The sequence below is a fragment of the Solea senegalensis genome, linkage group LG10 (genome assembly GCF_019176455.1).
Source record: "Solea senegalensis isolate Sse05_10M linkage group LG10, IFAPA_SoseM_1, whole genome shotgun sequence".
NCBI lineage: Eukaryota > Metazoa > Chordata > Actinopteri > Pleuronectiformes > Soleidae > Solea > Solea senegalensis.
The window spans coordinates 19,733,608-19,750,533 of record NC_058030.1 but is presented as its reverse complement, the minus strand read 5'-3'; the positions used below and the strand labels follow the sequence as shown (position 1 = coordinate 19,750,533).

The following is a 16,926-nucleotide window of genomic DNA, read 5'->3' as shown; positions in this document are numbered from 1 at the left end:
ACCTGAAACTAGAGACTGAGACCATTAACTCCTGAAAAAATGTTTACTGACGGAGTGAAACAAATTGACTATCACTAGCAAAAATGACTAATTCAAATTAATTTCTAATCTGATGGGAGTAATCTCTTCCAGGGTGATGATGGTCCCCCATCTATAGGACATGAGTGGGTAATTTACACCAACAAGAAAATACCAAGTCAGGAAACACTGCATCTTTTGGCAGAAGACCTCCATTGCAAGAGGTCTGGAGACATTAAAAGTCAATTCAGACATTGACATTGAAGCTGGTTGCAGCTGATCGATCACTTTACAAAGACAATATGTCCACTGCCTCTCTGTAGCTTATGTCTCGCCACCGTACAGTTTGGAGAACTGCCAGACAACAAGTCAACAGTGACCTCTACAGTGCCTGCCACATCGTGGAAAATATTGCATTGCCTTTTCGTGTGTTATGTTCTTTTATTCCTCTTGTATGTCCTGCAACTTTTTCCACTCGAGATGTGAAACAGGCAAATTATAAATACTCACTGAATCATGTTGTACCGCTTTTCCTCCACACAAGGGTCAAAATACAAACAAGGTTTATAGCATCAGGACAAAGCTTTTTGAGGATTTTGTCCTCTTGCTCATGCTACATCATCTCCCTCCCTCCAACTTCCTAATCATCCTCTATGCTCCACCCTACTTGCCATTTCATATATAAAATTATACCCAATTCATTGATTAAAAAAATCAATCATAACATACACTGTAAAAGAAAATAGTATTTCAGGCCATGAAATAAAAAGTCTTACTTGAGTGTCCCTTTACATACAACAATAATGAAACAAAAAGTATTGTTTACAGATCAAGTTATGACTTAATATTAATAATGGCATGTTATATCACAATACAGCTTAAATCACTCAAATCTCACAGCTATATTTGGGCACTTGGTTTTCTCATAACAACCACCCACTATTGGCCTGTGACTTTTTTTTTCTTTAATGAGCCTAATGTTGTTTTGTAGGATTGTATTTTGTTGCTCTGTGTGATAGTGTTCTGTTGTTAGGTTTGTGTGATTGTGTATTGTTATACTGAATTAATTTTGAATGAATTGAAAGTGGTTCTGTTTCCACCTATGTTTGCCTTCTTGCTTGATGCATTATTTGACAAAAGACATATGGCATGATTGGCAGCTCTTACATGACCTCTTATGTGTCCCTTGTATCATTATTTCAGATGGATTCAGTAGTTCTTTGACTTGTGCATTATGAAATGCTGATGACTCATGTGTTATTCACTGTACACTGTATTATTGTGTAAGGTTTCTTTGGTGTATTTTTTGGCTTACAAACTGAGCATTTGCTCGTATGCGCAAGAAGCACGCAGAAGGGATTCTCGCGAACACTTGGGAAAACTGACAGGGGATTGCCAAATCATTTCCTTGCCTGGGAATGACGTCCCTCCAGCGCATTCCAGTTATATTTAGATCCTTTAAATAGTGGAGTCGCCCCCTAGGTTTTGTTGACTCTACAGCAGAGTGCTGCAGCAGTAGGAGACGTCCTCAAACGGACTCCATATGACCCACATAGTTCTAGTTATTATAATGTGATCATAAAAGCTCCGATGTGAATCACTGTGTGGTTTCAGATGAGATTAGATTAAATATGTTCAGTAGTAAAAATAACTTATATATGGGTTATTCGGGCTATATATGTACATCTATAAATTAAACCTGTCTAAAACATGAACAGTATATAAAGACAGGATAAAAGAACGTGGTCTTTTCTCACATCGCAACAGAGTGAACGAGGAGTGATAAGCCTCTGAAACCGGTTGAAATCCCCAGCTATGATTTCTGGGTAAAGTGCGCCCCGGTATCCGCCCATATTCGCGTAAAGGAGGCCAACCACAGCTGCTAGGCCCGGGCGCAGGATCAAATGGAAAGTTCAATCGATTAATTTGTCCACTTTTTTTCGCATGTTCCCACTGGCTTCTGTGACGAGGTAGACCGACTTAGATGCAGCCGTTTTGCTGTGAAGTAGGAAATGCAGAGATCGTGTGAGACGAGGGGATTATCAGCTTGACTTGTTTGGTCGCTACTTCAGACGCGGAACTCCACTCGCTAAAAGGTAAGTGAAACGGTTAAGAGTCATACATGTGTCCCTTCATGGTACATTGCAACACATTTCTGTTTGGTTTAATATGGAGAGATGTGACCGCGTTTGTAGTTTAGCCACTAGGAAACATTGTTCCGGTGTAAATATTCGTTTGTCAGAGCTGTTAGTGCAAACTACGCCCAATTGTTAAGCTAACGCCTGGCCCTGCAATGCAGACCTTTGGGCTAGCTTATCAATGGCGGCTCCAACATCTCTAACCTTCCCGTTTGAATGAATCATTGGTGACTTCGTCCGCACACATGGTGCACACAATGGAGTTTAAACCATTTTCTCTCCGTAAACCGCATCATTTCAGCCTCGTAAAGGCTCGTTACCTTACTGTATGTGGGCTAGGAGTGAGCCAATGCTAAGCTAGCTAACAGCAGAGTGTAGTGGTTATTGAACACAGTTCCCAGGTTTTTACTACAACTACTCTGGCAACTCTGAACTCACACAGCAGTGGATGTTCTTGCTATTGTATTGATATAACAGGAGAGAACAACAGAAGAGGAGCAAGCAAAACAAACACTCTAATTTAAATGGACAATGCTAGCATAATGAAAGGGGGAAAAAAACATACAGTGATTAATAAATAATAAAAAACAACAACTCGACTGTAATACTTCCACTAACCATAATAATCCTACTTGTATGAGTTTACCGAGCTTATGAACCTATGCACACCTGCACATGTACATACACATCCTTTCAGACTTTGCTCTTGTGCAACGTGGGAAGGAAGTTATTGAATGTATATAAGGAAATCAAATCGATTAATATTGATAATTATCATGATGACTGTCGGATAATCAAAGGCTGTTTTTTTTGTTGCTTTTGAGTGAAATGCAAGAAATGAGGTATTAAAAAATGACATACAACTTGATGAACTGCTATCACATTTCTTAAGTTAAACATCCATATGTGTTATGTGTAATGTAGTGTGTAATAGAAAAAATATTTTCAAGCCCCAATAACCATCAAATATGCACACAAAAGAAAAACAAATGAATTACAATTAATTGAATGTAATTAATTTATCAATAAATATAGTGTGACAGGTGCCAACTAATTCACATAGTTGTAAAACTGTCAACTCTCATTTGCATGTCTTATTTCCCAGATGTTTGTGTTGCTAAATTGTTTGTAAAAAAAATGTGGTTTACCATTGGGCATAACCTTGTTTTCACTTAGTGTAGCAAATTAACATGTGGGAAACACTCTGCCAGTCAGAATAAGGTAAACAACAGCCACGACTGGCACTGTTCAAAAGAATAATTTAAATATTGTCACAGCTTTACCATTCTACCACCTGTTAACTTATGTGAACATATAAACCTGAAAAATCGATTTTAACTCTACTACAACTCAAACAAGGGTCAAAAGTTTACCACTTACCATTACATCCCTGTTTGCTGCTTAGTAGACCTGACAGCTACATCTACATGCACTACCATATTGGGCTGCAACCATTGTTTTTTTTAAAAAAAACAAACTACAATATGTCATTTAATTTCATGATTAGTGCTTTATACCATATACAAATGTCAGAAAATGGTATTGGATTTGTGTTACCCGAACCTCAAAATGACAACGCCCTCTAAAGTTTTTTGTTCAGTAACCAAAACTATTCAGCTTACTTTCATAAAAGGGCAAAGAAACCTAGATAGTTGTTGATTAATTTAGTAATTTAAATCTTACTACATCCAGGTCTTTAAAAATGCACTTTCACTGCTTCACAAGATAAAGTGTCATCGTTTACAGGCTTGACAGGTATGAGGCTGACAACTTTCAAGTGATACTGGAATTTGTGTGGCATTGTTAGTACTCTTATCTACTGGGGTAGAGATAAGGCTGCTTCTTAATGGACAAGATCAACAACTCAGTGATGCGTGTATATCAGACTGTTGTTGGATGTAATGTAAAATGTTTAGATTTTAAAGTATTGAGGAAACTGGCAAGTATTGGAAAAGTTTACCATTGTTAGCCCTGTACCTATCAAACCACATTCTCCTTTTTGTTTGTCTAAACAAAGCAATAATGTTAAGCAGAACTCCTCCCTGACTGCAGGCTGTGCAGTGCTGTGAGCAGTTTGAACTGTAACTTCTGAAAAGGCCAGCTGCTGCTAATGATGGACACTGCTCTACAAAGCAGTCAGACAGCAGGGAGAGCCTCCCAGTTACTTGACAGTTTTTGAGAATTAATGTAATGACATAGATTTCTGCCGGAGGCCAGTTTCTGTTGTGCGTTGAGTTGGATTCAGAAAATGCCACAGAATGTGTTGCTGCTTTTGCACAGTATTCATAATTAATATTGTTTTTAATACAAAGTCTGTTATTTTAGTCTCAAAGCTGTTTTCATAAGCAACACATTGGTTCATTGGATCATTATAATTTTTTTCCCCTGCAAGCTTTTAAAACAGGCCTTTTTTTCAAATAAAAGCAGCATCGACATGTTACTAAAAATTCAAATTTTCAATCAGCAGTCAAGGGCTGGTTGAGTTTTTGTTTCTGAATGATGCCACTATTTTCTCTTCACTAATCTTGAGGTTATAGATTTCCTTGTGGCTTGATGGTTGAAGTGCACAGTGCTGGCGGAAATTTCTAGTAATAACTAAATTTTAATAATGTTTTATCATCCACATCCCAATATAATAGCTTAAGTCTTAATGATCTATTTTTTTTTCTTTTGAAATTGTGCCCCAGATTCAATGACGCTGACTGTCTGTGGAAATATCTATGTTTTGCCGTAATGTTCTTTTTTTGGGTCCTGTAGGTGAATCATGACAGAATATAAGCTGGTTGTGGTGGGAGCTGGTGGTGTTGGCAAGAGTGCCCTTACTATTCAACTCATCCAGAATCACTTTGTAGATGAATATGACCCCACCATTGAGGTAAGTAATGTCTTTGCATGTATGCATACATACTGTATGATATGTTAATGTTTATGCACTTGTGTCCATTTCTTTTCCAATGGTTTTATAGTATTTTATATATATATATATATATATACCCCATTTTGGTATGGGGAGAGGGAACGGGAAGTAAAAAAACAAAACAAAAAAAACATAATGGCAGCAGGTGCGTCTGGTTTCAGGCTTAAAAAGAAACCAAACAGGTTTTAATAACTTTTCATGCACGTCTGCCTGCCTTCTTTCTCGGGGGTTAGCCTACACTGAGTGAATAGTCTCATTAGGACAGCAATCAATTATTGATGTGCTGTTGCAGGTTAGAGCTTCACCAGAGATTATTTGAATACAAGATAACATCTGAAACACTGGCTGCTCACTGGATCACACGGCAATTATTTGTTTTGAATTGAATTGAGTGTGGCCATCAGTGTGATGAAACACTGGAGTGGAAATAGGGGCCTCATTATAATTTGAGCTCTGCTTGAAAATTGAGTGCCCTACTACAGCTAGAGTGGAGCAATAATCAAATGTAGCCCTTTGCTATTTTCACACAAAACCATGTTGCAAAAATAACTATGTCACTATAAGTTGACACACCTTGTAACTACATAATATTTAAAAAAGATTATTTTAAGTTGCAGGTGCATCGTGCTTCTTTTGGTCATTTAAATGTGGTAAAGATACAGTGTGTAGGATTTGGCAACAACATGAAGGTGCAGAGATAATGGCATTTAAATCCATTTAACAACACAATCCTCATAATGTTTTGTTTTCCTGTTCTTCCAGGACTCTTACAGAAAGCAGGTAGTGATTGATGGAGAGACGTGTCTGTTGGACATCCTGGACACTGCAGGTCAGGAGGAGTACAGCGCCATGAGAGACCAGTACATGAGGACAGGGGAGGGTTTCCTCTGCGTCTTTGCCATCAATAACACCAAGTCCTTTGAGGACATTCACCACTATAGGTGAGCCATGAGACCAAAGGATAGGAGGCCTTGCACCCAGTGTGAATGCAGCATTTTAATTTGAGCTAAAAGGGGATAAAATTTCAGAGCGTCTTAGTAGCTTAAGGGTGTCAGGTGCTGATGTCGTAATGAGGTTCGGTTAGGAACTTTTTTCACCACATTACTCTTTTCTCTAACAATTTTTCCCTGTTTTCCATATTCCCAGCTCACCACTGTCCACTGAGAAACTATTAAAATATTTTCTTCAGAGAAGTGATCAGATTTATGAAAACTTTTAGTCCATATCTTGCTAATTCAATGTTATAAAGGGGCTACACACGTTAATTAACTTATACCTAACTTTTGTGCGGCCAAGAAACTGCACACTGTACTCAATTTAACATGTGCACTAGGGGTGAACAGAACCAGTTCAATTAAAACATTTAACAGTTTTCTATCACACAAGTTTCTAGGTGGATCATGCAATCAGTCTTCAGGGTACTCTGCAAATTATTCAATAAAAATGGGGCAAAGTAAAAAGGAAAAAGAGGCCACCCCCCCTTTGACTCAATTCTTGTTTCTTTGAACAATTATAATTGAATAAACTCTCTATTGCAGAGAACAGATTAAGCGAGTGAAGGACTCCGAGGACGTCCCCATGGTGCTGGTGGGGAACAAGTGTGACCTCCCGTCCCGGACAGTGGACACCAAGCAGGCTCAGGACTTAGCGCGCAGCTACGGAATTCCCTTTATCGAGACCTCAGCCAAAACCAGACAGGTGAGAATGCGGACAGAGATGGCCACAACCTCATGACTCAAAGTCTGTGACTAAACTGATGTAGTATTTCACTGCAGGTTTGTAGAGCATGTTAATGGTGAGAAGTTGCATGTGGGGTTGTTTGCTTACTGGACACAGCAGCCCCTCTGTGAATTTGCTTTGAAAATCAAGTTTTATTTTTCCAGACAGTTGATCTTGAAGTCATTTTGACAAGAGTCCTTGCAAAGGCTTGATTGGTTCTGGGATCACAATAATGGTTTAAGTCTTGAGCCATGTTGTGCTGTTGATTAATGTCACATTCAGTGGCTCTGTGGGTCTTTTTATTTTTATAATGATGTTGCTTGGAAATGTGTTGGGCAATGTGCTGTGCATCATTAAATCCTCTTTGGTTAATTAAACTTTTTATTTATGGGTAATAAGGTAATCATTGCATGCTATTTTGTCATGGATATGTGAAATTACATCATCATCATTGGGGCCATCTGGAAAGGATCCTGCATTATAAATAATCAGCAAATCAGCCAAATATGTGTCAGGGAGTCCGCATGGAAGGACAAACTGTCAGTGATTACTGAAATGGCTTAATGATTCTGCTGCTTACTGGTTACTGTAACTGGGTGTTGGAAGATTAGCAGTGGCATAGGTGGATCAAATGGTGTGTTTCATGAGCATGGCCTGAGGTGAGTGACTGGCCAGCTGATGTGGTGATCTGTAAACCCATCCTTCTCTGATCTCTCTGACCCGGGGTAAATCAACTGCTCCTTCTGGTGATGACACAATGATTCATTTCTAACAGATTCCACTAATTGACTATCTAGACTGTGCTGCTGCTGTTAGACTGCCAACGCTCTCTTGCATTTAAAGCTGCCCAGTCTCTTACAGCAATTCTCTTGTGTATAAAATGCATGCACTTCTCCTTTTTATGATGCTAGACAGTGATAATTTTTTTTAGCCACACTCACTCACTGTAGACTTGGAATGTGACTGACTGTTTAAACCTTTTAGTTCAGTGAGGGTGAAGTAGTTTCAGTTGTTGAGTTAGTTCCATTCCTTATTTGTTAGAATTTATTTGCAGATTCATACTTCATGCCTTGAAATGTCACAATTGTACACTATATATTTTTTTTTTACCAGTTGTGCATATTATTTGGTAACTTTCAGTGTTTCCATTCGAGAACGTGTATATTAGAGGTCGACCAATATGGGGTTTTCTATGGCCAAGAGAGAATTCATGGATGATAATGGGTGCGGAGTGTTGGTTTTTTTTTTTAGTTTGTATACAATAGTTGAGTGAATTTCCGCCCCCCTCCATCTGATAAAATGTCTCCCATCTATATTTTTTGTCTGCACCACATAGCAAATATATGCAATGTTTTCAATGAAATAATATATAAACTAAATATTAGGTCATCAAAAAACCTGAATGAAAAAATGTTTTTGTGACTTTCATACATTGCGTGATTTTAAATAATTGGCAAATATAACTTTAAAATTATTTTAACCCGATTAATTGGCCCAACCTATTAAATCTGTCAACCTCTAGTGTGTATGCATTGAAAAATGTTTTTTATTACTACAGCCATTTACCTGCTGTACATGTAAACATACTGTACACCAGTTTAGCATTAGCACTTGTTGCTAACGACAATCTTCAGATTAGCAGTTAGCAGCAGCAGCCTCTCTCTCTCTCCACTCTCTCTGTCTTTTGCTTAGTGTGACTTGTCTTAACTAATTAACTTTTTTACAACCTTAGCTCAGAGAATTGTAATGCAGCCTAAGCAAAGGCTATCACTTATGACATGCAGCCAATCAGATAGCCTTTTGTGGGGTCATTGCTTAAGACCACAGCAGACAGAGAGGCGACTGCATCAGAGCCAAAGAAATGCACTTTTAAATCAATTATTTATTGGCAATATGTGTGGAAAACTGTTTTTATTTTTTTTTGTTGCTGAACATTGTTTCATATAGTTGGCCAGCACTATTTAACTAAGTCCAGCTTACTTCTATTGACCAAAGCCCCTCCGAAGAGGGCAACTGACAGCACTTTTCAAGACTACAGGAGGTTTGTGTTTGGTATTTTCACAAATATGATTTTGTGTGGAGTATAAGGACAGACATTGCAGGTTGATCCACGGATCTGTCTCCTCTCACCTGTTGTTTCTGTGGGCTGTGTAACACATACAACTATATAGTTTGTCCCCCTGTATTCATGAACACTGAGGGAAGTTGTGTCTCAAACCGCAGAGAGTGGAAGATGCCTTTTATACTCTGGTACGGGAGATCAGGACGTACCGGCTCAATAAGCTCAGCAAGGAAGAAAAGACTCCGCGCTGTATCAAGCTTAAAAAGTGTGTTGTGATGTGAAAGGGGTAAGTGTATGCAGCCGTGCTCCCACCAGCTCTGTGTTTCTGTGTCTGTGTTGTTAGTTGTTGGGATTGTGGAGAAGGCAATGGGATAAAAACATGCAGCAGGAGCTGGTGCTTCATGGGTTCTCAAAACTAACCTGCTGGTTTGTGCTGGGGCTGTTGTGAGGCTCTCAATGGACGCTAATGAAATGGCTAATGAATTTTTTTGTGTGTGTGTGTGTACGTATCATGGCTGATTATTGTCAAAGACTATTTTCACACTGGGTTCATGTACATAAGTCTGAACACTTCTTTCTTCATAATAGAGTTTATCACACCGGCATAGCCATGTGAGCCTGATTTTAAACGAGACGATAAGCCTCACTAAGCTGAATTTAAAATTTAAAACTCCTTGGATGGCAAAAAATAACATGGCAGTAAGTTGTCATTGTTCTCAACACCATTCTGTTTTCAATTCCAAAAATACAAATTGAATGGGTATGACTTCTTTTGAGGAAAGAGCTGTGTTATGACTGAAGCCACACAAACATGATAAGGTGGCCCGGAGCCTGCAGGTTGGCTCGGAAAATGTTCATTTTCTAACAAACTGCTCCCAAATTCTGACTGAACCACCAGTGTGAAAGCATCCTAATCTGTTTAAACTGGACTGTTGAGCCAGCATGTGTGATTAAAAAGGATTATGGTGAATCTGGGACCAAATCAAGAACTAAAATGTGTCTGGAAGGACATGATGGGCCATTCCATGTCAAATCAGAGAGAACACTGAAAAGCACTTTCAGTATGTTCAGTAGGTTCTCTTTTCAAATGAATGGAAAAACACCTTATCATAGGCAATGTGTCTATCAAGCTCAATAATTACTCATAAGTAACATGTAGGCTGGAAGATGAGCATGTTATGTATGACTAAACCACTGTATTTTTGCTGTTTGCCTTTTTTTGTAACTTTAGATTTGGAAAAAGTGCAACATGATATTGACTATTTAAAACAACAACAACAAATTAAATGACTCACTGTCAGGGCCTTGGTAATATAGAAAAAGGCATTAACTTGGATAGATGTCCAACAAATAATCAAACAAGTGGATATACTTTATAGCCTATTTAAAAAAATTGCCATGTTCTTCAATACAGTCACATGTATGAACACGGTTCACTTCTTACTCTCGGACCCTATCAAGATAAATGTCCTGAAATACACTCTTTTATTTGTATAGAAAACCTTGTCTTCCATCTTACGATGTTGGGTTAGGCTACTTGTCATAATATTAATACTGAAACACAGATGACGTTAATACTCTTCACAGATGAGGCTTCCTTGAGGCAATAAACTGTTAAATTAGATGAATATATAAAAAAAGAAAAACATGAAGACATATTTTAGATGGAATTAATTTTCTAGCCTTGGCATTGGGAGCCATTCATGATATGGAGAGAGTCAAACATGATGATGCTTCAATAACCTTATCTGATTTGACATGGAATGGTCCAGTTCTAAAAATGACTATCTTATAAAGTAAACATTTGTCTCTGATTGTGGGTGACACCGTATTTTCTCGTGTACACAGTTCCCTTTTAATCTTCATTCCTAAATTTCTTACTTTCTTTGTCCTGAAGTGACCTCGGTCTCTTCAGTCTGCATCCCTTTGCAGACTCGGCACATTTTCACACTATCCAAACTGTTCTCGTGTTTAAGTTTCGGCATCAACAGACCCTGGCTGCATTTAAATGGAGCCGATTTTTCAGCAGTAATCTGGCTCTGCAATAAATCGATTTCGGGTTTAAATATTAGCATTAGCTCTGGCTACATCCATTCTACTATGTTTTCATTTAAAACCCAAAAAAACACCCAGAACATGTGCGTTCAGACAAATGTCTCAGCTTGGCTCCATATGAGAATAAACTGCATCCAGACTAAAAATATATATTGAGTGAACATTCAGGCACCGCTACTTGGCTCGACTACTTGTTTTTTCCGTTAGTGATAGTACCTGGTGCTTTCTTTGGTACCTGCCCTGGCCGTGTTCCAAGTGAGCCAATAGTGATTGGTCAGAGAGTTTTGTCCATGAGCGCGTCGTCCAGCACAAGAATCAAACCGAATAATGCTCAACTGTAGGTCGGTTAAAAAGACTTAATAATCCTGAAAACATCGGTTAATCTCCAACATTTAGCAATGACATTTCTAAAATCTCAATATTTAACAGAGGAGTCTGGTGTATTTAGCGACAGCACTGCCAAAAGCCTGCGATCGTGAGCCGAATCACAACCTGTTCTGCCGTATTTCAGTTGGAATCTGCGCTCCCTGTCATGCAGGAAGTACTGAACGATTCTGTGAACAAATCTTTTTAATGAACTGATTCTAATGATTCAGTTACACCACTGCTTTTGCCTGTTTGTGCGTTTGTGTCATGTATAAAACAATGTCACAGCAGCAGCCGGTGCTATGACGGCCCTGCCCATGTTAAGGAGGTACTATGAAGTAATGGAAAACAATGCGCCTCATACCAAACCAAGTACAGCCAAAGCAAGTACTGCTAGAACTCTATAGTGGCTAAGTGTCATTAGTTTCAGATAGTGCCCTGATATCAGTACACCTCCAGCTCCAATGGTTCCCAGCAGTAATGCCCCCCACCCCCAATTTTTTTGTGCTCGTTGTACTCAAAAAGGAAAAAGGAAGGATGACATGCTGGTGAACATAGCAAAGGAAACAAAGTGCAAGTGGTTATTTCTGGAAGAAGAAAGACATGATTTCCCAAATTAGCACAAGCTCACCATGTTGCCACTTAGGTGCTGCATTGAGCAAGCGCCACCATTGATGATGTTGGGAAGTGACGCATTGGTTCCACTTAACTGTGCACTGGTTCACTGAGAGCCTGAACAAGAACTGTGGAAGTGCTAGAAAGTTTCACTAATGACAAACGACAATGGTGTCTTTTTTTAAAAAAAAAAATCCGACTGAAGACGAGCCGAAACTGAAAAGTTAGTGTTAATGGAGCTTTTGTTCACAGCTGATAATTGAGTCATAGCTAATAAGAACCAGTAAGGAAGTGAATGCAGGAAACTGTGTCAGTGTTTCCAAAAAGCTGCCCCAGAGTTTTCAAATGATAACAGAGACTTCTGTGTTTTTAGTGCTTTAAAATGCCGGACAACACGTGTATCTGGAGCAGAATTTATGCCTTTAAATTAAAAGGGAATAGAATGGATGTAGCCTCCGTTTCGCCTCATTCCCAGAATTTTATACTTTAAGCTGCTCTTGCTAAAATCAAAGCTGTTTCTACCCGAGGACGATGCATCACTTGCTCTGTAGCTTAAAAGAGTTTTCTAGGATTTTTGTGAGTGGTGCATCTTTCCCAGGAGAACCATCTCTGTACAGTTTTATGTTTATTTAGAAATTTATGTTTCTAAACAGAATGCTGGCCTTCTGTTCAATAACTGTGGCCGTGGAATATTTTCATTAAAACGTTGCCTCAGTCAAACCAGTATTGTTGCCAAGCGCTCGATGCAGGTCCATATTTATTTGTTTTTAACAGTTTGCTAGTGTTGGCACACAGACTGTTGGAAAGATAAACAGGACAACTTGTTCCTTCATTTTATTAAGCAGTCATTTAAAGACGTAATGGGAGTAACTTGGGCGTATTACATTCTGGAGGAAAGAAACTGGCCCGTGTAACTGCAGCTACTGTTTGTATAGTCGTCAATGGGAACACTGTTACTATGCTGTTACATTCATGTAAAACAAAAAAAGCTAGCATGAAGAAATAATTGACGTCTCATTTTGCAGTACTGCCACGCATCACTTTATTAACACATCTAGTTTGGAACACATCTAATTGTGATTTTTCTGAGAGACACTGCGATTAGTTTGCCAATATACGCAGAGTTGTGCAAATGTTAGGTGAAAATTCTGTCATTCTTTCACAAATGTAAGTTCTATTTGTTAATTTTTGGAGCCAAGAGAAGACCAATCTAAATCAAATCATTATTTTGGTGACACCATTTATTCAGTGTTCACTATGATGGAGAATTATCACATGAAAAACAAACAAACAAAAACGTTGACCACTATAAATGTTGTTGCCAGTGTAAGAATTTGAAAGATATCGATAACCGTCACTGAATCTAGGCCTTAAAAGTCCGTAAGATGTCAGAAAAATATGAGGTCATATAACAAATTCTGTGTTATATGGAGCAAATAAACCTGAAAATATTCACATTTAAGAGGCTGAAAAATGTAATTTGACCATTTATTTAGTCAGCAATTAATACTAATAGTGTAGTTATCCACCTAATTGTTCTATGCCAGTTTAAAAAGTGTATCACAAACACGTTGGAAAGAATTTATAACTATAAATTGTTATTAATAGGACTGCAATGATTAATTGATTACAAATTAATCTTCAACTGATTTTATAATCAAGGTTTAAGTGTTTTGTTTTTATAATCAAAACAACTCTTGATGTTTCAGCCTCTTAAAAGTGAATATTTCCTGGTTTCTTTGCTTCATATAGTAAAACTAAAACCTTTTGTAGACAACACGAGAACATTTTAACATTTTCTGACCAAACGACTCGACTAATCGAGAAAGTCGACCGATTTGTCGATTATAAAATAATTTGTTGCAGCGCCGTTCTTCTCGAAATTATATCATGAATCAAATCGCTGTCTCAGAAATCACAATTCCATAGTTTCCTCTAGTCGATGAACAGTCGAGTATAAACTCTGGTCACATGATGCCTCAAATGTATTTATCTACAAATGCAGCCATTGGGATTTAGCTGTTTTTAAATTGTGATTTGAATTTAAAAATGTCTCAAATGTTTAGCTCTAAAAAAACCTTAAACATCCCAATAATTATTGTTTTAAGAAATGGAAATGACCCTTTAAATTTCACAGTCCCAGAATTAAACGCCCACTTCAATCCTCACAATGTTTACAGGCTCGAAATTGTCCATGTCTGCATTTCTTAGTAGTTTTGTATAATGTAACTCTAACGCTGTTTTTCTTCATTCATCTTTTCTGCAGGGCGTCGACGATGCCTTTTACACATTAGTGAGAGAAATCCGGAAGCATAAGGAGAAGATGAGCAAGGAGGGCAAAAAGAAGAAAAAGAAGACCAAGACAAAGTGTACACTCATGTGAATAATCACCCCTTTTCAAGATAGCCCTAAAAAAAGAAAGAAAAGAACCTATGTTGAACAGTTAAAGTAATACATTTTGTACATTACACTAAATTATTAGCTCTTTCTCAATACCTTCTATACCCACAAAGCTTAATACTAAACCTGACCTGATATTTCTTTTCTCTGCCTTGTTTTATTTGCTACTTTGTCACCGATAAGCTTTATTCTCAGTTCAGTGCCAGCTGCCCTCACGTGTTGGTCCAGCCTGTTTTGATTTTTATAGGATTACGATGTTGATTTGGATCATTTTTATATAAAACTGTAGAGCTGTGAGCAAACCCACGTCACACACCAGCTCACTTTTGTCAAATTATTCATGATTAACTTTTTTTTGGATCATTTTTTTTCTCCTTTGCTTAAACGGGCATGACCTGCAAACGTCATGTAATGCCTTTTTTTTTTTTTTTTAAAGTATGGGATGCCAAAGAAAGAATTTCCATCCCGATTCTCATAGACAAAAGCGACAGGAGGAAAAGGACCAAGATTTAGCCAGACGAGATCCAAATGTCCCAGCCACTGTCTAATATCACTGATATAAGTATGCATGCAAACTCATTTTCTTCTCCCAGATGTTTTAACACCCTAATGATCTATTAATTAATTCATTAATTTACAAATTGTCAATGCTTTGTACTGTGTGGGGAGTGATTTCTTGCCTATATGAGAATTTCTTTTTCTCTTCTTTTTTTTTTGCATGCATGTGTCCTACATAACACGGGTATTGCAAAAAAACTGCCTTTTGGTGGAGACATTTAGCAGAGCCTGCAATGAGGAACTTGGACCCAAGTCTAGCGTGTGTCAGGTTTACACCCAGTAATTTGTAATTGCTTTTGCATGAGAGAGAGAAATCGACCGCGGTCGGGTCGATAAACGAGAGGTTCCCGACGGTCTGGATTTTTTTTTTTGCTCATTTTGTGGTCAGAGTCATTTTTGTGTCGCAGGGACTGATGCCACGTCACAAGCTGATGTTGAACGGCTCGTCTCGCCGTCATGGTTCTGCGCTTCCTGCGTTCTTTACTCCGAGGCTTGACTGCAGGATAGTTCAGATTCATTCAGTCAATGACAATAATCATTTTTGCAGTTTTGTGCTACACGTTTGTAACTAATTAATAAAAAAAAAAGAACGAAGAAGAGAGGAGTTGTCTCGTTGACCTCCCGACAGAGGACACCATGTTTAAACAGTGTTTTTGAGGTTAAATACATAATTTCTTGGATGTGTGGTTCTCTAGTAGCTGGCCAGAGAGGCAACGAGCCTTGCACGGTTTTCCCTAGGCTGTTGATTTGTTCGCTTGTGAATGGTTAGAAAGCAAATTCCTGCAAAGTGCAGCTTTCAGGAATGTTTGTGTTGGTGGTGTCACAGAGGTAGTTCAAATTCTTCTCCATGTTTTGTTTCTTTTCCCCCCTTTTTCAAAGTGTTAAATAGTTAAATAGAAGTGGAGCAGAATCATTTGTCATTTTCTCCCTCTCCCGCTCAAAGCTCACGTATCGCGGTGATGAAACGGGAAGTGATGCTTGTAAATGAGGCAATAATTGCCATAAAATTGGTTTTGAGAGGAAATTGTCCAAATGTATTAAAACAAGTCCTCGTTTCTTTCCCCGGGTCAACACATATTTCACCCTTCCCGTCATATTTACAAGCCGTTCCCTGGGGGATTTTTAATTGCCTTTTTATTGTTTGCAGTAGGTGCTACATTTAGATGGTAGAAGGAGCCCGGACAACATTTACGTTGTCTTGTGTGTATGCTCATGAAATAAATAAAAATGCTGTTTTTAGAAGAGTGATGGTGTTGACACAGAAAATCCAGACATGAGACATGAGTTTTGACCCAGTTTATTATATTATTATTATTATTACCTCTTTTTTCCATGAAGTAGATAATAACTGTTAATACACTTTTTTAATTAAGGAACCCTCTTGTTAACAATACTGTTTCAAAAGTAGTTTTACTGAAATGTTTGAATCGTTCCTCTTCCTTTTATTGCGTGCCAACAGCTGATTTCTGAAATGTATCATTTTTACCTGGATCGTATTTTAACAACCTTTGTATAGTTGTGATACTGAAAGGTGCATATTTTGTAAATTGTGCTTCATTTTGTTGGTGTGTCTAGATGAATGTTGCTTTAATGGAGTTTCACTCCGCTCTGTGTATGTGACGACAGTGTGACTGGGTCCAGGTCTAGGGAAGTGAATGAATGACCACTTTTACAACACACCTTGTTGTGGGCGATGTAGAGTGGTAATCTGATCTCAAAAAAAAAAATGAGTCTATTTTTTGCCATGAATCTCACCACTCCTATTTAATGTGTAATAAAGAACAAAGTAAAGAGGAATTTGACCGTTTCCTTCTTCACGTGTCTTCAGATTCTTGTTCTTCTCAAAAGCCTGAGCTTATTGCTCACATTTGTCTTCATCACAGCACAGAGAATATATTAATATGATCTGCTTTTTCCCATATGGCAGGCATGTATTGTGGTAGTTTGGGCCTCCATCCCCAGCAGGTGGCACTCTTCACTCACGCTGGCAGACCTCTACACTCTATGAAGAGGCCGTTCTCTTGTCAGTAAGACTTCTTTTAGGTTTCAAAGAATAAACCAGCTATACAAATATGTCC

At 38.2% G+C, this 16,926-nt stretch overlaps 1 protein-coding gene across 2 annotated transcripts; it reads left to right on the top strand.

Moving 5' to 3' along the window:
• The first annotated feature begins 1,638 nt into the window (after positions 1-1,638).
• Positions 1,639-16,645, top strand: LOC122775750 (GTPase KRas). Of its 2 annotated transcripts, XM_044035878.1 has the most exons (6): positions 1,639-2,114; positions 4,914-5,031; positions 5,836-6,014; positions 6,612-6,771; positions 9,016-9,140; positions 14,157-16,645. In XM_044035878.1, the coding sequence occupies exons 2-5, from the start codon at positions 4,921-4,923 to the stop codon at positions 9,133-9,135; spliced, it is 570 nt and encodes a 189-aa protein (XP_043891813.1). In that variant the 5' UTR covers positions 1,639-2,114; positions 4,914-4,920; the 3' UTR covers positions 9,136-9,140; positions 14,157-16,645. The 2 variants fall into 2 exon arrangements, with proteins under 2 accessions (XP_043891813.1, XP_043891814.1); XM_044035879.1 differs by lacking the exon at positions 9,016-9,140 and having other exon boundaries at positions 1,827-2,114.
• The last annotated feature ends 281 nt before the right edge of the window (positions 16,646-16,926 follow it).

Coding starts and splice junctions, on each gene's coding strand:
- LOC122775750 (XM_044035878.1), top strand. CDS start 4,921: ATGACAGAATATAAGCTGGTTGTGGTGGGAGCTGGTGGTGTTGGCAAG. Junction 5,032..5,835: donor AATATGACCCCACCATTGAG/GTAAGTAATGTC, acceptor CTGTTCTTCCAG/GACTCTTACAGAAAGCAGGT. Junction 6,772..9,015: donor CCTCAGCCAAAACCAGACAG/GTGAGAATGCGG, acceptor CTCAAACCGCAG/AGAGTGGAAGATGCCTTTTA.